This window comes from Diabrotica undecimpunctata, chromosome 6, assembly GCF_040954645.1.
Source record: "Diabrotica undecimpunctata isolate CICGRU chromosome 6, icDiaUnde3, whole genome shotgun sequence".
Taxonomy (NCBI): domain Eukaryota; kingdom Metazoa; phylum Arthropoda; class Insecta; order Coleoptera; family Chrysomelidae; genus Diabrotica; species Diabrotica undecimpunctata.
The window spans coordinates 144,326,324-144,347,363 of NC_092808.1; the positions used below are offsets into that span (position 1 = coordinate 144,326,324).

The 21,040-nt window shown below is 34.7% G+C and overlaps 1 protein-coding gene across 1 annotated transcript; it reads left to right on the forward strand.

Annotated features, from left to right (window-relative positions):
* Positions 1-2,757: 2,757 nt before the first annotated feature.
* LOC140444657 (uncharacterized) lies at positions 2,758-3,288 on the forward strand. The gene has a single exon (XM_072536419.1). The coding sequence runs from the start codon at positions 2,758-2,760 to the stop codon at positions 3,286-3,288; it is 531 nt and encodes a 176-aa protein (XP_072392520.1).
* Positions 3,289-21,040: the final 17,752 nt, after the last annotated feature.

Here is a 21,040-nt window from a genome sequence, read left to right on the forward strand (position 1 = left end):
CTGAGAAGCTTACTACAAACGATGTTTTTCTTTTTACTCGAATGACAATGTACAGAATCTTTGATTAGGAACGAATTAAAGTTCTGGTTATACAGGAGCTAAATGAAGTTCTGGATGTACGTAAAATTACCAAACTCAAAATGACCGTTACTAGCCTAGCTCTCCCTCCGATCTGTTTCTTGCTTTTATAAATGAATTACGAGGTCAAGCTCCAAGCTTCAAGCCTTATTACAAATATGATTAAACAAATAATTGTTACAGCTTAAACCAATAGCACGTGGGCAAACAAATAAATTTAGGCTACACATGCAATAATAATATTTGAGAAATTAGCGTTCTTTACACGAGGTAATAAAATCCATTGTTTAAATCGATAATATTAAACAGTTAGTAGGTATATAGTCAATCACCATCATATAGTCAATCAGTTATCGTATATAGTCATATATCTTGTATTATTAAAAGTGTACTTATACTGCTTCTTATTTATGTATATTTCTTTTGTACTACATAGTTCTGGTAAAATATTCCCATTTTCATTTCTAACATCCTCTGTAAATCGTAATTTTACTCCTGGAATAATACCGGTACCAATTTGAGCATTGAAGTTTTTAGCATTGAAAATTCTTTGGATATGTATTGAAATCCCCTCGTATTTGCTAAAGAAATCGAAGAATATTTTCCTGTATTTAAATTTCTATTCGTACGTATTAAAACACCGAATTCTTCCAATTCATCTTTACGTCGCCGAAGTTAATGTAAACCATTTTATAGTTTGTTTATATTTCACAAGATGCGTATTTTGTCGATATTCTTTGATCGAAGCCTTTTCGGATATTCTGCGTTTCAAATAAATATTCCAGTTTATACGTTTTGTTTATACCAAGTTTATGCGAATGAATTTAAAGATAATTTCGTCATTCTCGCTAGGATCGCTACCAGAGGTAGTCGATTTTAGCTTGGATCCAAATTTATTCGTCGAATTTGTAAAGTTTTCTGTTTTTGCCCCTTTTCATGAAAATGTGTAGCAGTATAAAGTAAATTGTGAAGTATGTGTAGTTACAGAGGAGGTTAAAAAAGTATTTAAGAGATTTGTGTCGCCTGCAGCAATTCTGATGTTCCAGTTTCCTGTTTTTTTAAGAAGTCCAGTCTGAAGTTTGTATCTAGTGCCGCCCATTTCAATCCTCCATATCCTAAGCAGTCTTTTCGAGATATTTTTCCACATGCAGTTTATGCGTGGCAGAAAAGGTAATCCCAGAACTTTTTCAGTGTATTTTAGTGAAAATCCAGGTAACTGTTTGTGCTTAATTTCAAAGTAAAGTAAACATTTTTTTATGTAAATATGTAGAATTTAAATTTTTAATAATTAAAAAATTGTAAATTTTAGAGTGAGAATTTAGCTGCCAATTTATTTGTTTTCAGTTTTTAAAATTTAATGTTAACATATGACAGCTAGCTTTATTATTTTTGATATTCATTTGTTTTGTTTTTAAAAAAAGGTTAACCTTCATTGCAGTAACAATTTCTTTGTAAGTTTTTGTAGTATCTCCAACTCCTAGAGTCTGTAAACAGCTAGGACACATGTAAGTTTTTTTTTGTTATACTTATACTCTATAACTATTAATCTATATAGTAATTTGTGTCATCTATTCTTGTAACTGTTTGTGATGAGACACAATAAATGTTTAATTTTTTTACTAACCATTTTGTTTATTTCCCTTCCCTCTAACCCATTTTTTGAGTTTCATGTATAAAAATATGTTTTTTATTTTTGATAATTATCTCGATAGTTACAACTAGCTGTTGTAATAGTTATAATTTGGCACCTCGAAGCGGCGTCTTTTTTAAATTGCTAGAGGTGTTTCCTTTTGTTTTGTTTGTCCCAACAGATGCATGTAAGTACCCCTTTGTTTTATTTTTGTAGCTACCCCAATCCAATCCTCTTGTCATTTACTTATCTACGACTCCAGCTCTCCAAAAAAACCCTGAGTGCCGTTCGCACAAGTATCGATTATTTTGCTTGCCCTATCTCTACCCCCAGTAGTTTCTGTCCCCAATTTTCTACCCCTTACAATAATACCCTATGTGGTAGGCAAAATATTTTTGTTACAAGTTGTCCAAAATAATCATATACTCGTTTACTGGAGTGTTGTGTATCGTCGTGTGCAAGCTTTCAAAAATTCCTTTCTGGTGCATTCCTCTTTATTATTTTCAGGCCCGACCAGAGGGGGGCAGGGGGGGGGGCAAAATCGCCCCGTAAGGCAAATTTAGGGCCGTAAGCAAATTTAAAAAAATTCCTTTTATTAAAATATTTTACAACAGATTGAATTTGCTTGCAGTTTTAATTATGAAATTATTATAAGGAATATTATGCATTTGGAAAAGGCAATATGCAAGAAATTATTTCTTTGCATAAGTTACAATTAATAAGAATATATCGGGAATACATTGCGCGTGGGAACCCTTGATCGGAAGCTCGCTCTATCGGCCACTGCCACACGATTCGCAGAAGCGCTGACAATTTTTTGACAATTTTTTGGGCGTGCTAGAACTTTTAGGTCATTATGACTCTATTTTATCGAAGCATCTAGATCAGGTTAAGCAATCTCAAGAATCGAATAAGACGATGCAAGTGCATTATTTGTCTTGGAGAACTCAAAACGAGTTCATAGCAAGTTGTGCTGATTATGTAAGGAAAGTTATTGTGGACGAACTCAAGCGATCTAAATACTATTCTATTATGGTTGACGCTACCTCATGGCGTCAATTTGGGTGAAAGTGTTGGTACCTATCAACTACAGAAGTCAACTACTTCAAACTATGGACGCTACTTTGGATGTTGAGAGTAGTAATATAGAGAGCCTAATTGATAATTTAAGTGCCTTAAGAAATAACTGGGACAAGATATTGTCTGATTGCAAACATGTTGCAAATGCTTATGGTATCGAACCGGAACTCTCCACTTCCCGTGCGAGAAAGAGGAAGACTTTTCACGATGAAACAGCTACAGAAGATGTAATGTTAAATTTATCCCCGGAAGAACGCTTCAAAACAGAAGTTTTTTACACAATAATTGATGTTTTGGTGGCCAACCTGAAAACGAGGTTCACAGCACTGAGAGAAATCGAAATGAAATTTTCATTTTTATGGAAGTATAACGAAATGGACGAGAATACGATCTCAGAAAGTTGTGTAAGATTCGCCGAAGAGTACAATTCAGATGTAAGCAGGGATCTAGTTGATGAAATGATTTACTTGAAAACTTTTGAAACCAGCAAAACTTTTTAACAAGCTCGTGTCCCTTAATGTGACAAATCTTTTCCCCAATGTGTGCATTGCTCTTCGCATATTCTGTTGCCTCCCAGTATCCGTTGTTCAGGCCGAGAGATCATTTAGTGTTTTGAGCCGAATTAAGAATTGTTTAAGATCTACTATGGGTCAACAACGATTATCTGATTTGGGACTGTTAAGCATAGAGTCGAAACTTGCAAAAACTCTTGATTTCGACCACGTGATCCAAAACTTTGCGGATATGAAAGCAAGAAAAGTTATGTTGTAACTAACAGTTCTATTGTAAATAATTAAAAACAAAGTTTAATTGTTAAAACTGTTTTAATTTTCTTCCTTCCTGTGTCAATCGCATGAGTGTTCACTATTACATATCCCAGTTTATTAGTTATCAGATACTGGGTTTGAAGGGGGGGGCGGCCGGGTCTCATCCCCGGGGCCCGGCCTGGCTCTGGGCGGCCCTGATTATTTTCCGGTATGTATATTCCTATTAGTTTCAGTTTGATGTCAATAATCCTTTCTGATACATATTTGCACTCTTTTACCTGATTAATTAATTTTATTATGTTAACTGATATAAATAAAATTTAACAGCGGTACTTCAAAAATAGCTCTTTAAGAATATTGTGACAAACGTCGAATCATGAATATTCGATTTTACTCTTGATTTTCATGAAATTAATTCAAATCTTGAATAACAACATCTCGTAGTCCAAAGCCATAAAACTGATGACTACCATAATATTTCTCATGTAATACATTGAGGAACTAGAAAATCATATAACAATTGATATGACAACAAAAGACCGCCTTGTTTTCAGTACTGGTGAGAAAATACTTATTAATAGTAGCCTCAAAGGACGAATGCTCCTTTTCCAGAATTCTATCAAGCAGCATAAACAGTCCCTTCCTTTAATATATCCCTTAAAGCTACAAAATCGAAGGGCGAGTCAAAGAAAAATAAAACGATTTAAAATGCATTTGAGTAAAGTGCGTAATAAGGGCGTCCATCCCTTCGTCTTCCGGTCTGACAAAAGGAGCACAATTCCTTCTTTTTGTGCACTAAAACGCCCATAAATTTAAATGTTTCTGAAAAGTCAAACAAAGAAATGAATTAAAACTGGGAGATTTTAGGGTCTATTATTTTAAAGAATTTCGCTGTGTAAGGAAGGTAAATAAATACCAGGCGACTTAAAACAAAAAATATCTAAAAGAATTTGTATTTTAGATACCTAACATTGTTTTCCTAAAAAAATAATTAATAGTTTATAGTTAACAACCTAAAGAGACGCCGACAAATTTCCTGATCATCTGATCTCAAAATTAGAAAGAAACGTTGGATATCATAAATCATTAAGGCATGGGATATATGGAGAATTAATTTGTTTGTTTATTGTTCCTTAAAAAATGTTTTTAGGTGGAAAATTAGTTACCCCTGTACAGTTTGTGAAACAATTTATTTAATAAAAAATACAAAAAATGTATATATGGCTGACAAAACGAATTTAGGTCTCAACTGCAGCATTGTGAAATGATTTAAAACATTTTTTTGGGCATAAAGCTACTTAACAATAACTACATATAATGTTAGTTCGTTTTTCTTCTTTTTTTTTGTTGAACAATTTGAACACCAAAATTTTCGGTTTTTTTATTTTTAAATATCACAGGTCGTGATGCCTTTACTGTAAAGTCATCTATGAGAGCTCTTCCAAGGCGAAGCCTAAAATCCTTTGAGAAATATTTTTTGATCATGAATTTGTCTACATAATATTGCATTAATTACACTTGCATCTAAATGAAAAAAAAAACAAATTCATCCACGATTTTTTAGACTTTCTACTTATGGGATATAATGCCCTAAAGTGGTCAAAGTGGTCAACAACTCCCATGTTTAGTGTATAATCTGCAATAACTTTTGGACACATTATATATTTCTTTACGTCATCTCTTTTTGTACGTTTTATCATGGTTACTTCAGTGGTTGATTAGCAGTTGTAATAACGGTGACTTCTTTGGTATCTAGCCATTTTATTGCTGTTATAGAGCCACTGCTCAAAAAATAGAATTCATTCTTCCGAAGTTTTTCATTTTTGGTTTGCTTTTTCCTCATGAAGTTGGGTAAACGAGATTAGGTCTGACTGTACCTATAGCTGTTTAACATATAAATCTTCCAACAGTTTGCAACTTGTAAAAAAGCTATCAAAAATAACCAAGGATTTATGTGGTATATATTGGCATAATTCAGTTACAACCTTGTATCTCAAGCCATCATTTTCAATGCCTTCAGTTTTTCCAGTGTAGATAATAAACTGGTACAGATACCCAGTAATAGCGTCACACTTTGGTCAAATTTTATAAACACGCTTAATTTTCTTCTTGGGCATATACTGTTTGATAGAACTACGTCCTTTAAATTTCACCATACATTCATCAATAGAAAATCCACTTCCAGGATTGGCTTGCCCTTTAGTCTATCTATAAATGGTCTTATCTTATACATTATGTCAAACTTAAGTGAACCTCTCTCTACAGCTGCTGAATTGTCAATTAGATGGATATTTTCTGTTCATTTCTTGAACCTGGTTATTGTGAAAGCTTTGAAGATAACAGGATTATTATAAAAAGGATCACTTGACCAATATAAATCTCTGTCTGCTAAAGGGTGCAGTCTTATTAAAATAAAAATACCTAGCAATGACCTATTTCTTATTGGCTAGTGTTTTTGTAATTTTTGCTGCCTTTTTGTACAGCATATAAATTCCTTTGGGCAACAATACGTTCTATTAGACTACACGGTAAGAAATTCTCAAAATAAAATAGTGGTTGACTTTTATGGGTGAATTGAACATTTGATTGTAAAACTGTTTCAGAGGTCCATTTTCCAGTAAAATTATTTAGCCTAACCACTGAACTCTGTTCTACCAAGATTTTCTTATGTAGGTCATTCTCAGATGTTCTTTCAGTTGTGGAATTTACAGAAATTAAGCATTAGCTTCACCAAGCAGTTGCTCAATTCTGCTGTCAATAACGTCTCCATCGGACTTACCTCAAATAGAAGTAGATGAGGATGGTATAAAAATGTCATCATCATCAGAGTCGAGATCAACATCAGAATCATTTTCTTCTAAGACGGCAAGGAGTTCCACGTTCTAAAAATCCCTTCATGAATTCATAATGTTAAAACATAACAGAATTTTTAATGTTTCTGACGCATTGACTTTTGCGTTTTTTTTTATGGAATTGTACAAGGAGAATAATTTTCCCACCAACTTCAGAGATAAAAGTCACTAACTTTTCATATATTTGTATAACAAATTACAATATATTTAGTCGAAATGAACTGTCAGAATAGTTGGTTTATTTATCCATGAAACGAATACTTAATATCACAAAATTTACCATTCTGTGTATTGACAGCGACAATCGAAATTTGGCGGCAAAGTAAAGTTGGAAATATGTTCCCGTTGTCTTATTAAGGGTTAATAACTCTAACAAATATTATCACGTTATTTACCATCTTTAAGGGGAACTAAGTACCATTTCAGTTGGAAATACGTTTATTTTGGTGTTTCAATTCCCACCTCGAAAATTGTTCTTAAACTACAAATTAAACAATATATTTAACTTGTATTTTCAGAACAAGTTTAGAAACCATTTTAGATACTGATCTTGTTGGCTGCTGCTTTAAATAGTTGTGCAATGAAGCGTTCGAATCATTCCCGCAGATTCTAGGCAAATGTAGTGTGTTCATCTTCCCGCATTTTGCCTTCCTCGAATTTTGCGATGCGTAATAATTTGTAAAAAATAAGTGTGTTTATCGTTGTATCAGATATATACTAGTAGTGTCTCTTCTTTCTCCCCCTCTGGGAGCTCTATGACCTTGTCGTCGCCGGTGAAAAGACATAAGCGAGCTCCTACGCCTCAGCCAAAAGGCATGGTGTAACATTATCATGAATAGGGTGAAACCCCATTGTATACAGCCTTGCTCCTGTACGCGGGGCTCTGCAGAAGCGGAATACCCTTTTCCTAGCTACTCGTGAGATTTAAATGTACACGAAACAGCAAGAGAATATGGAGTCAGAAACTACTGACTTAGACTTTCCACCAACACAGAGAAAGGGAGAATTAGTAACAACCGACCAAGACTCATCGGCCTCGACACTCAGGGAGACAAAACCCATTGAACCTGACGTTAAACAATAAACAGAGAGAAGCCAGGGTTCTGCACAATTGTCTAAACGGGATTAAAAAAATCAGACTTAAAATAAAAAGGCTATAGGGAGCTCAGAGCAGAAAGCTGACCAAGGAAAGGAAAGTGGCAAAGGGGACTTGAAAAAATAAAAATCCTCACAAGAAGATCAATACTGTCATTGGGTGATTTGGTAATCATCGCGCAAGAAATAAATAATCATCTCCTAAACAACTAAAGGTATTACATTTCCTAAACCTACAGGGATAAGAATTTCAGCATAAGGGAGATCCTTAAGAAAGTATCTCAAGGTTATACTAGACTCGAAACTTACCTGGAACCAGCAATTAGAAAAAAAAACAAGATGCCGTGCGAGTGACAACTCTTATGAGTGTCAGACGCATGTATGGGAAGAAACGGGAATAAAAATCAGACATAGAGCACTGTACACCATGGTAATCGTTTTTTTCTTCTTCTTTTTTTTATGTAGACATGACTCTGTCTGTTTTTCAATGTGCCTCCAGTAAGTTGTCGTTCCATCGTTTACGTGGTCTTCCTACTGATCGTCTTCCTATTGGGGAAATGTCTCTTGCCGTGTTTTTTCTCTGCCGTTTCTAACATCTTTTTTGTCCTCTGTGTCAGATCGTGTTTCTGCCTCTGTCATTATTGGTCTGATGGCTGTTGTAAATTCTGCCTTTTATTTCTTTTCCCATATTATTGTTTGTCCATATTGTTTCATTCAGGCAACCTGCGGCTCTGTTTGCTGTATTCACTTGATCTTCCACGTTCGTTTCGAGCTTTCTGTAGCTAGATAATGTAATGCCCAGATATTTAAACTCCATCACTTGTTCTGACCTTCCAGCTCCAATTTACATCTTAGTAAATTTGCTGTTATAACCATGCATTTTGTCTTTTTTGGGGAAATTAACATGTTAAATTTTCTGGCGGTTATATTAAATTGGTGCAGCATACGTTGTAAATTATCTTCACTCTAAGAGAGTACTATTACGTCGTCTGCATGGCAGATTATCTTAAGTTGTTTTTTTTTTCATCAAATGCTTAATTACCTATGCAGCGACGATGCAAACTCAGCAAAGTGCAAAGACTTGCGTGTATGGGGATTACTGGTGCCATGCGTACCACTCCAAGAGCAGCTATGGTGGCTCTACTAGGCCTGCCTCCCTTGCATTTGATAATACCAGGAGAGACAATATTGGAAGCTTTCAGAATAAAACAATCACTGAAACTCGCAATGAAGGGAGTATCACAAGATCTGTGACAACGGACATCTTTAATATAGATTTGGATCACATGACAAAAAGATACAATTTTATGAATTCATACAGATTGTCTATTCCAGATTGAGATGTATGAAGAAACAACGAGTAGTACAACCAACAGGTTACTTGAAAAAGAAAAGATCCATATATTGTCTGACAGTCAAACGACAGTGAAATTAGTGGCGTGTCAGAGAATTATTTAGAGACTGATGTGGACCTGCATCAGAGAACTAAACGAACAAGGTTTCGCTTGTCTGGGTACCAAGATGGGGGCTAAAAGTGTTAAAGTTTTTTGCCAAGTCCAAAAATTGACATTCTCAGCAAAATTGAGCTTGTTTGTATGATTTTTAGAGGTTAGGTGGCATTTTCGTCTCTTTCGACTTTTTTGGCGGCATTTCGGAAGCGCTTTGTTACAAATATATAATCTTGGAAATCGAATCAGATATTTATTATAATTAATTGTTGTTTATTTCCATATAAAATAGTCAGTGACTATATTAACCCTTAACTACAGAGATCCGGTATTTCTTACCGGTGGGCGGTCCCAAAACGCGGATTTTGTAGTATCCGCGCCAATTGCAATTTCATGTGTCTCAGTACCTCTCGTCTCGGGCAGTTTGTATAACAGTGCTAATCAAAGCGGTCGGTGTATTGTGAATATTTTCTTTCCTAGCGCACATCAAAAATCTTAACCTGTCAAATTTACCGGAGGTCTTTTCTTAAGTAAGTATTTTTAATTAGTCTTATGTGGGTAAAACTTGAACTGTTTATAATATTTTTTGTGTTTTTAGGAAAAGAGTAAAGAAATGGACTCTGGAGTCATCCTGTACCTCCAAAAGGGGTTAAATTTGGTGATAAAAATAAAATTTTGAGCAAGTGATCGGCGCAAGTGAACTCAGATGCAGGGTATTTACCAACAGACCATGATACTGAATCACTGAAGAGAAAAAAACCACTCATATTTGCATAATGTGCAAGACTCCGATATGTTTGCAATGCACGTCAAGAGTTTTCAAGGAATGTGCCACTTAATTTTTTTGACAATTTTACCTCTTGCAGGTTGTTTTTCATGGATGTATAGATTTTTTTAAATGCTATTTTATGTTTCTTTTATGATTCTATATTAGGTTTATTTGCTATATATAGGTTTTATATATAATAGCTACAGTCAACTTATTCTTCTTCTTTTGGCATCATAACCCTGGATGGGTCTTTGCCTGTCTGGCTATGTCCTTCCATTCAGATCTCTCTTGTGCCCTTCTTCTCCATTGTCTTATGTTCATTGTTTTCAGGTCGTCTTCCACATCATCCAACCATCTCGTTCTGGGCCTTCCTTTTTTTCGCCTTCCTATGGGCTTCCATTGTAACATTTTCTTTGTTGTTTTTGACAGTCTTTGGCTTTTCACAAATCTTACAATGTCATAACCTTCATTTAACTCATTAACCTCGTCGTTTCTCCTGATTCTCCATGTGCCATCTTCCTCTTGTACCGGGCCATATACTTTCTTCAGTATTTTTCTCTCGAATGTCCTGAGTTGGGCTTCATCTTTTTTCGTCATTACCCAAGTTTCACATCCATAGGTTACTACGGGTCTAATCAGTGTTCTGTAGATAGTCATTTTGGTTCTTTTGTCTAATAATTTCGATGTCATCAATCTTTTATTAGCATAGTATGTACGATTCCCGCTGGAAATACGTGCATTAATTTCGCTACTTACGAAGTTCTTCTGATTGATTTCTGTGCCGAGATATGTAAAGGCATCCACTCGTTCGATAGTATAGTTAACTACAGTCAACTGGTAATTGCATAATTAACAGAATAAACTTGCAAATAATTTCAAGAATTGTATTTGTTAAAGAAAATATGTTTTGAGTCAGATAAAAATAAAATAAGAAGAATTTTTCATTAAGTAACAGAAAACAAACTCCGTTTAATTTATTATTCTTCGTATTTTGAGAACGATCTCGAAAGTGGAAATTGAAGCGTCAATAAACAATAAAAGTTATTTTAAACTTCAATTGTGGCTTATTCCCATTTAAATAGTATTAATTGTTTTATAACTGTATTTAATACTTAGAGATGGCTTGTTGCGCATTGAACAAATTTTATATTATAGTATTTTTGATTTCTTTTCTGACCGTAAAGCGAAAGAGATCGAGCTCCTAACGTTCATTGCAGTGTTGCTAAATATTTAAATATTGATTTGAAATGAAACGGGTACATTTTGAATTAAATTTTCTTCCGAGGTAAAGGCTAAAACTTGAAATAAAGAAGTTAAAATTCAGTAGTTATGGTTCATTTTTCTTATACATATTATAGTAACCTTCTTATTTTACATGCATTTTTATTTGATTTAATCAATATTACAAAAGGTAAATAGCCTAGACTTGTGAAAAAAACCAAGCATCCCTTCATTCTCTTTCCTACTCATCTTTTAAAATAAATAAACAACCTGCTAAAAGCTACATGATTGAAAAATTTCAGACGGCCAACGAGCGCACCTAAGAAGTTTTTGATATACGTATCGCATATGTTTATGGATGTGTATCTATATCTAGGGTTAGTTCAGTTAATGGGAGTGTAAAGTACGGATGATTTGTCAACACCAAACGGGTTTACGGTGAAATGGTCACGAGTGGAATATTCCCAAGTTCGCTTGATGGCCTTCATTAATTCCGAAACACTGAGTCTGAACGCGCTAGTGCACTGGGCCAACAACTGAATGGCGGAGCATCTCAACGCACGTTTCAATATATTTGCAAAAAGGCCTAGAAATATCTGTTTATTAATTAATAAATTTCAGATAAAAACTTGTACCTAGTTAAATTGGTATTTAACTTTACCACGAAAACGGTATAATGACATCAAACGTACCGAGTTTCGCAACTAACTTATCATTTTTTCTGAAGACAATTGAATAAGTACATCGAGTGGTGAATCATTAAACGAGCCAAAGAAAACTCAATGGGAAATTCAAAATTGTTGAATTCCTACACTCCTCATTATTTGACATCAAAAGTCATTAGAAACTATCTGTAAAGGACTGAATTTTGTATTGAAAACAAATTTTAAAATAATTGTTCTGCGAAGTAAACACATTTTAACATTTGTTGTATAAGTTAGGCTACACTTAATGCAGAATATGTATAACGGGTTGCGTTTGGTCACCGTGTATATGGTAGGCTACACATAGTGCAAAATATGTATAACGGGTTGCGTATGGTCAACGTGAAGTTAGATATTAACAATGTTTGAATTAAATATAAGGTTGAATGCTCGAATAAATAAACTTTGATCAAATAAAAGGCATATATCGAGCACAGTTTAATTTAATCTTGCCCAAGTACTGAGCACATCCATATTAATTTTATAGTTCTACCATTGACTGTGGGTTCAACTGAACTACTTGGATTACACCCCATTTATATACTTTGCTTTCAATTTTGATTTTTAATTTTTAGTATTTTAATTAAATAATAGTCAGATTTCTTCCTTTCTACATTACAGATAGTGCTTGGTAGACCATTTTATTGTAGTCAACTACCCACTGTCTAATATATTGTTTAGTCTTTTTCTTGCATTCTTACTTTACGTCGACTTCAGTTGCTCTCAAACTAACACCCTAATTATTATAGACAGGTTTGAGTGTGAGATCTGGATTATTCAATCTACTTAAAAAATATTCTATATAATTTTATATTTCATCAGTGACCTCCTATAGTAGTGTCAGTTGGACTTTTAGTCAATACTTCGTTTCATAGAATTTCATAGAACAAGCTGTCATTTGTCACATGTCACCCCAACATTTTCGTTAGATCGGGAGATATTCTGTCTCCGGCTTCTGCACGCAATGTAGCTTTTCTTCAATAATTTTAAAGTGTTTGTTTGTCCTTTTGTAGTGTAGTGTTATGTACAATTATATGTTTATGACATTTTTTTCTTGTCGGATAGGCTGCAATTGACGAAGTAAGTCTATAAACGTTAATCACATAAAAACTCTTTATCAACCATAAACTTCGAGTTTTTATCGAAGTTAATCAATTTCTTTAGTTATAAAAAAACGTTTCTTGGCTTATTTCAGATGCCCCTGAAGATGATCTAGGGATCGAAAGTACTTGGGCAAGATTACATTAAACTGTGCTCGATATATGCCTTTTATTTGATCAAAATATTTGAATTGTCAATATTTTAGTTTATGATTTACTATTTTACGATTTTAGTTTAATGAGTCGCACCCTTAAAGTATTAGAACACAGCATAAGTAAAACACAGTTTGGTTTTAGTTGCGGTTTTGAAACTCGAGAGCCGCTCTTTGCAATACAAGTCTTGATTAAAAAATGTCTGGATCAACAGAAAGATGTTTACGCCTGTTTTATCGACTATGAGAAAGCATTCCATAAACATGACAAACTCATAGAACTATTACATCTTACAGGACTTGACACTAAGGACATCCAGATTATAAAAAATCTATATTGGAATCAAACAGCCCACATGAAGAATGGACATATGGTGAGTGAAAACGTAACCATTTCGAGAGGGGTTAAACAGGGCTGTATTCTTTCACCACTGCTTTTCAACCTGTACACGGAATAAATATTTCTAGAGGCACTGGAAGAGTACAACGGGGACATCAGGATTAATGGCGTACCAATAAGTAATTTTCGCAATGCAGATGATATCGTTATACTGGCCGATAACATTGAAGATTTACAGATGATGCTAAATAGAGTAAATACAACTGGCAACCAATTTGGCCTGAAGATCAATAGAAAGAAAACTAAATTTCTGATGATCAGTAAAAAGAACATTCAACATATTGACCCGATTTTAATATCTGGGATATACAGTAAATGATAAGTGGGACCCAGACGTAGAGATTAAGATCCGAATTGAAATAGCAAGATCCAAATTCATCAAAATGAGAAAGCTCTTAAGCAACCGCCACCTAAGCGTTAACCTCGGATGGCGCGCCACAAAATGCTACGTACTCTCTACGCTACTTTACGGAGTTGAAGGGTGGAGGTTAACAGCAGCGACTATAAAGAAGTTAGCGGCTCTAGAAATGTGACTGTATACTGAGAATACCTTGGACAGACAGAGTGACCAACACAGAGTATATAAGACGAATGGGTACAGAGGTGGAATTGTTAACAACTGTTAAAAGGATGAAAGCGTCATACCTGGGCCATGTGTTCCGTAATGATAAGTACAGTCTGCTACAGCTTATCGTGGAACTCAAGATTGAAGGTAGAAGAGGTTTGGGCAGAAAGAAGAAAACCTGGCTGAGAAACTTGAGAGAATGGTTTCAAATACCAGAAGCTGCGAACATAATACATGCGGCACAAAACAGAGAAACCTATCCTTTGATGGTCACCAACCTTTGGTAGAAGACGGCACATAAAGAAGAAGATTTACTATTTAAAAAGCAATAAATTAATGAAATATAGTGGTACCTCGACATACGAGTATAATTCGTTCCGTAATCTTGCTCGTATGTCAAATTTGCTCGTATGTCAAAGCAACTTTCCCCATTGAAATTAACTGAAATCTCGTTAATCAGTTCCAGTCCCCAAAAAAGCACGTTAGTTGTTTTTGTTTGTTTAAAAGTTGTTCTTTAAAAGAAGAAACATTTATTTATAAGTAACAAAAAATACATACATATTCTATAAAAACATAAGAAAAAGTGAAGTGCTTAAGGAAGCGCTTAATTTTCGTCAGTGGTCTTCGCTTTTTTCGTCACACTTTGCTCATTTTCATCTGCAGATCGTTCAAAAAAACTGTCCAAGGAGGTTTGTTTCTTCCTCCCTTTCAGAATATTGCGGAAATGTGTTAGGCAAGTTTCATTGAACAACACCAATGCACAACGAGTTGTAAATTTTTCGGGGTGAATTTTATCCACAAACTCTGCAACTTTCTCCCACATTTCCAGGATCTCCTTTATATCTCTTGTAGAGACAACGTCTGCCAATTCTGGCTCCTCTTCAAAACTAATTTTTCGTTGAACCATCGTATGCTGCTGCGAATGTAGTTCGTCTAACTCCTCCGTTGTCAGCTCCTGAGACTTTTCCTCGACAAGTTCGTTCACATCTCTTTCATCCACCTCGAGACCCATGAATTTTCCAAGAGAAACAATCTCATCTACCACTGGCACTTCGGGTTCCAGTCCTTCGCAGGCCCTTTCATCTACAGCCTCAGGCCACAGCTTCTTCCATGCAGAGGTTAAGGTCCTTGTTGTAACACATAGGCAAGCCTGCTCAATAATTCTTAGGCATATTACTGTCTTAAAGTGGTCCTTCCAGAACTCTCGAAGGGTAAGGTTTGTATTCTCCGTCACCTCAAAGCAGCGCCGAAAAATGTGCTTGGTATAAAATTTCGTTAAATTAGAAATCATTTGCTTATCCATGGGCTGCAAAATAGAAGTGTGTTGGCTGGTAAGTAGAGAATCTTTATAAACTCTTAAGCTTGAACTCTTGGAATAAATCATCTTCGAGATTTGGTGGGTGAGAAGGAGCATTATCGAGGACAAGAAGGGTTTGCATGGGTAGGCTGTTTTGCTGTAGATATTTTTTAACAGAAGGGGCGAACACCAGGTTTATCCACTCCACAAAGAATTTCCTGGTAACCCACACCTTTAGATTTGCCCTCCACATAGCTGGCAGTTTTTTTTAAATCTTATGTGACTTAAAGGTTCTGGGATCTTCTGAATGGTACACTAGCAGAAGTTTGATTATACAGTCGCCACTCGCATTGGTGCAAAGCAGTAGAGTTATTATATCTTTCATAGGTTTGTGACCTGGCATCGCCTTCTCCTCTGCCGTTATGCAAGTCCTATTTGGCATTTTTTTTCAGAAAAGCTCTGTCCCGTCACACTTGAAGACTTGCTGGGGGATGTAACATTTGGCTTCTATCAATTCGGAAAACGTTTTGATGTAAACCTCAGCTGCTTTCACATCCGAACTTGCTGCCTCACCATGCCTGACGACGGAGTGAATGTCGTTTATTCTTCTAAAGTTGTCAAACCAGCCCCGACTGGCTTTAAACGAGTCTTCCGATTCATCATTTGTGGAAGTGTGTGGGATCTGCTTCAGCAGATACAAGGGATCTGCTTCAGCAAATCTTCGTAAATTGCTCGTGCCTTCTCACATATAATGCTTTGTGTTAAGTTTCCTCCTTGAAGCTGCTTTTCTGTCACCTAAACCATTAGTAGTTTCTCCATCTTTTCATGATGAGAAGTCCGGAGCTTAGAAATTATTGCAATGCCCTTAGCTGGCATTATACAATTTATCACGTCCTTCCGTTTAAGTACAATACATATCATTGATGTGGTACGGTTCTTCTTCGAACCCATGGTTCTAAACATAAATGTAATATTGTAATGTACAAAAAGCACATAACGAGAGCCCAACCTATCAAAAATACTTCGAAAATGAGAGAAACAAGCAAAGCAGACAGACTAAGTTCTTTAGTAAAAATTTACACAGTGTTAATTACACCGACATCGAGAGTGCAATATGGTTAGTATTAGAATCCGAATTTTTGTCTGATTTAAATTCCAATGCCCATTTAATTTGTTGGTCCAAGTAATAGTCATGTACAGACCCGTAAAATGATCTTTATGGCGAGGCCGTAAAGATCTATTACCAGTAAAACTACCTTTTATTTACAAAGCAAATTAGAAGTAGTTAAATAAGAGGTATGAATTTGAATAAAAACCGATTCCTTGTATCTCTTTTAGAATATCAATTAAGGAACATAACGAGATAATGTACTCGATCACGTACTATTGATCGAGTACTGATCCAGAAAGAGCTATTTAACCGTGTCTTTGAGTATTGATCAAAGATCAAACCGTCCTTCCCGTCGGCGACCAAGTATTGATTGGTTGCTTTTAGTTCATCGTCCGTATCGAGTAGTGATCGATTCGGTCACCTCTAACCTAGACTAAGTAGTGGTTGGTCTTACCTGGTATTTGGGTATTGACCAATACATCGTCCTTTCGTTTTAACCAACCTAGCACCGGTTAAACGCTGGTATAAACAGCGGACTGTAGAGCTAATTTTATTTACTAGGATTCGTATTTCTATTTTATTGTACATATTATATAAAATATATTTTTATTTAGATCAAACTTGTGTTTTACTGACTCAGGTGTCTATTTTTTTTATAGTAGAATTACCTGTCGCAAATTGTTCTGAAGCTATTTTCTTGTGGCATTTTAAATTAATTACTATTTAAATGGGAATAAGCCACAATTAAAGGTTAAAATACGTTTATTGACGTTTCAATTTCCACTTCGGAAATCGTTCTCAAAATACATTTTTGAGAACGTATTATATTATAGAAGGTATTTTGAGAATGATTTCCGAAGTGGAAATTGAAACGTCAATAAACGTATTTTAACCTTTAATTGTGGCTTTTTCCCATTTAAATAGTAATTAACTGTCACAAATTATATGAACATTTCAGAATATATTCATTGAATAAATACCGCCAAGAAATAAAACACGAGGAAGACTTAAAATAAGATGGGGAGCATAGGTAGAAGAGAATTTAAGATAAGTAGAAGTATGAAACATATAGAAAACAGGCAACAGAAAGAATGGATGAAGAAAAATAATGGCAAAAGCAAAAACACATCAAAGATTGTAAAAAAGGTTTGCAAAAGAAGATAATTATTTTATGTCGAAAATTGATTCTTACTTTTGATAATAAATATCTGGGCAAATTAAAAAACTTGATTAGTGAATTTTTTTTTAGAAAATAATATTGATCGCACATCACGTTTTACTTCAATATCAATCTGAAGTTAGTGTAATTTTTTAATGCAAAATGTTAAAAGTCATCACTCGATGTCACGAAACTCAATTTCGGATCGCGTGATGAGCCATCCGATCCATCAAAAAATATAACTCAGATCTGATATAATCGTTGGAAAATGGGACGTCCAGCCAAGTAATAAGTTTTTTCATGGTGCCAAACATTCTGATTTAAAACTCATCACTGATAACCATTTCAATCATATTACTATTATCAGTACGTAATGAATGTGTCAGTGTATTGTCGCCGTATTGACGCAGATTGTCTATATCGTGCAGATATGGACTAGCACAATGTGTTAGGATATAGGATAAAAGGATTCCTCTATCGACAAAGTTTAAATGACAATCATAAATAACTGGGCACTAGAATAGTAGGCAAAAGAAAGGAACTAAAGAATAGTACAATTAGGATTTTAGAAAAGTAGGTAACGAGCAATCGAAGAATTTTTTTTTGTAATATATGATTCTAAAACAAAAAGTTATTACAGAAAGTAAAAAATAAAAAGCATACTCCTGTTGAATAAATGAAAGTAAATAACTGTTACGGAAAACCTATGAGCAAAAACTCTTTGTTTTTCTTTATCGAAATTTCTTCTACTCTTCAGGGATATCTTTTCTTTTAAACCCTGTCTTTTAATAAACTCCACCAGTAAACACAATGTTTTTAATGAAAACCACATCTTATATATCTATATCTATAGGGGAGATTCGGCTAATAATAATATAGGGAAGTTTCTAATCTCCCTTCTTCTTCATAGGGTGTCCTCTCCATTACTGAAGGTTGGCTATATCTACAGCAAATTGCTCTCTATCTTGAGCTTTTTTTAGTATCGAATGTGTGTCCATGCCTGTCCAGTCCCTTACATTTTTCAGCCAGGAGCATTTTCTTCTTCCTGGACCTCGTCTTCCTTCCACTGTCCCTTCCATTATCATTCGTAGGAAGTTGTATTTTTCTCCTCTGTAAATATGTCCTAGATAACTAGTTTTTCTGATTTTTACAATATTTAAGAGTTCTCTCTCAGTCCCCATTCTTCTTAGTACCTCGTTGTTGGTCACGTGCTCTGTCCAAGAGATCTTCAGCATCCTTCGAAAAACCATACGTCTCATACTTCCGAGAGTCCATGTTTCCACTCCGTATAGCAATATGGAATAAATGAATGTTTTTACAAATTAGTATCGGATATCTAACGATAAGGTAGAGTTTATTAGGAATTTTTATTCTCCATTCTGTAACCATGACCTTTACGTACTGCTTGTATTATTTCGTCCATTATTATATTAAAGAGAAGTGGGCTTAACGAGTCACCCTGTCTAACTCCGCTTTTTACTGGTATATACTGTGTTAGTTTTCCATTTATCTTTGCCTGTATTCGATTATGTAAGTAGATATTTTCGATGGTTTGTATAATATTGATTGGTTGGTTTCTTTTATACAGTAGGTGTAAGACGTCTTCAACTTGGATGCGATCGAAAGCCTTTGTCAGGTCTATAAACATGGATATGCTGGTTTATTGTTCTCGATGGGTTTTTCTGTGATTTGTCTTAGTACAAATATGGCATCTACGTAGAATTTTCTGGATTTGAATCCTTGTTGTTTATCTGATAAAGTTGTCAATTTCATGCTGGTTTATTGTTCTCGATGGCCTTTTCTGTGATTTGTCTTAGTGCAAATATGGCATCTACGTAGAATTTTCTGGATTTGAATCCTTGTTGTTTATCTGATAAAGTTGTCAATTTGTTGATTTTGTTGGTAAGAACCTTTGTGGTAAGCTTAAGTGCGGTGTTCAGTAGATTTAAACCTCTATAATTGTTGAGCTTTTCTTATCTCCTTTCTTGATCATTGGTATCATTATACTGTTTCGCCATACGTCTGGTATCTTGTAGTGCAATATTAGTTTTTGTATAAGTATTGTCATCTCTAGGGTTATACTTTCTCCTCTATGTTTTAGAAGTTCGTTGGTTATTCCATCTGGTCCTGGTGACTTTTTATTTTTAAGTGAATTTATGGCTATTTCTACTTCCTGAAAACTGATTTCTATTTCCTGTTTTAATTCAGGTACGTTATTGTGTTGATTATTATTGTCCTTTTGACGAACAGTTCCGTCAGATATCTTTCCCATTCGTTTCCTGGTATATTATTGTATTTCTTTAATTCTGCCATTTGGCCGTAGAATTCGCTTTCCATCCTTTTTGTAAACTGTTCCCAGTGTTCATTTTTTGTTCTTCTTGCCAACTGCTTTGTTTTATTTCGTATTCTTCTATAGATATCTTGGGATTCTGGAGTATTTAACGTTTTGTACTTTGTGTAGGCCTCTCGTTTCTCTTTACATTTCTCTTTTATTTCTTTTCTGAACCATGGTGTATTATTGTTGTTTCTTTAGTTCAGTATGACTTTGCGTTTTCCTAGAGCTTCTGTTGCTGCTTCTTCAATGTTGTTTTTAATTTTCTCCCAGCTCGCGTTTATATCTTCAATGTCGTCTATTTGTTTCAGCTGTATCTTCTGTGCTAGCCTTCTTTGGTACATTTCTGTTTTAGAGTCGTTCCACAGTGATTCTACATTGAATTTTTCTGTAGTAAACAAAAAACTATTTCGTGAGTAGAAATCGAAACGTCAAAAATTAGTTAAAATTATAATTTTCATTACCATTGTAGTATTACAGTAGTATAAAAGAGGTAAATACAACAATTAAAAAATATTCTGTTGCACTAAATATTAGTTTTTCAATAAAAAACTAGGGCACACGTATTGTATAACACATGCATGTCATGTTTGAAAATACTTTCGCTACACTTTAAGTCAACCTTGTAGATTCAGCAGTTTTATCAACATACTTGGCCTAGTATCGAGTTGATCATTAATAGAATCTTGATGTTATAAAAAGGTAAACAGAAAGGAATGGGAGCACTGAATAATCGTAATTCATTGGTAATCGGTATTCGTAATTTAAGATATTACCACGTAATCAATTAAATAAGTAATGTCATTCACTATAAGTTATCCCGTTGTAAATAGTAGCGAATAAATACGATACATCACAACTTAATATTTATATTCAATATCCTCTCCATCTCTTTCCGGATGATCACTCTTTATGGAGAGCAACTAAAAAAATCAAGAAACCTCTACAAATTCTTCCAATCAGAAAACCTGATAGAAGATGGGCGTCGACTGACAATGAAAAAGCTAATGTATTTGCAGAATATTTAGAAAATATATTTACTCCAAATTTCGGTCAAAACATAAATGTTGATGTAGTGAATATCTAGATTCACCCAGCCAACTATCAATTCCAATAAAAGCATTCTCCCCATTTGAGCTTCGCAAAATAATAATGACTACCTACCAGCTCTGACAAAAGCCCCAGGATACGATTTAATCGATGGGAGAATCCTAAAACATCTACCCAGAAAAGCAGTTCTCATGTTTATTATTATTTACAATAGAATGCTGCAGTTAAAC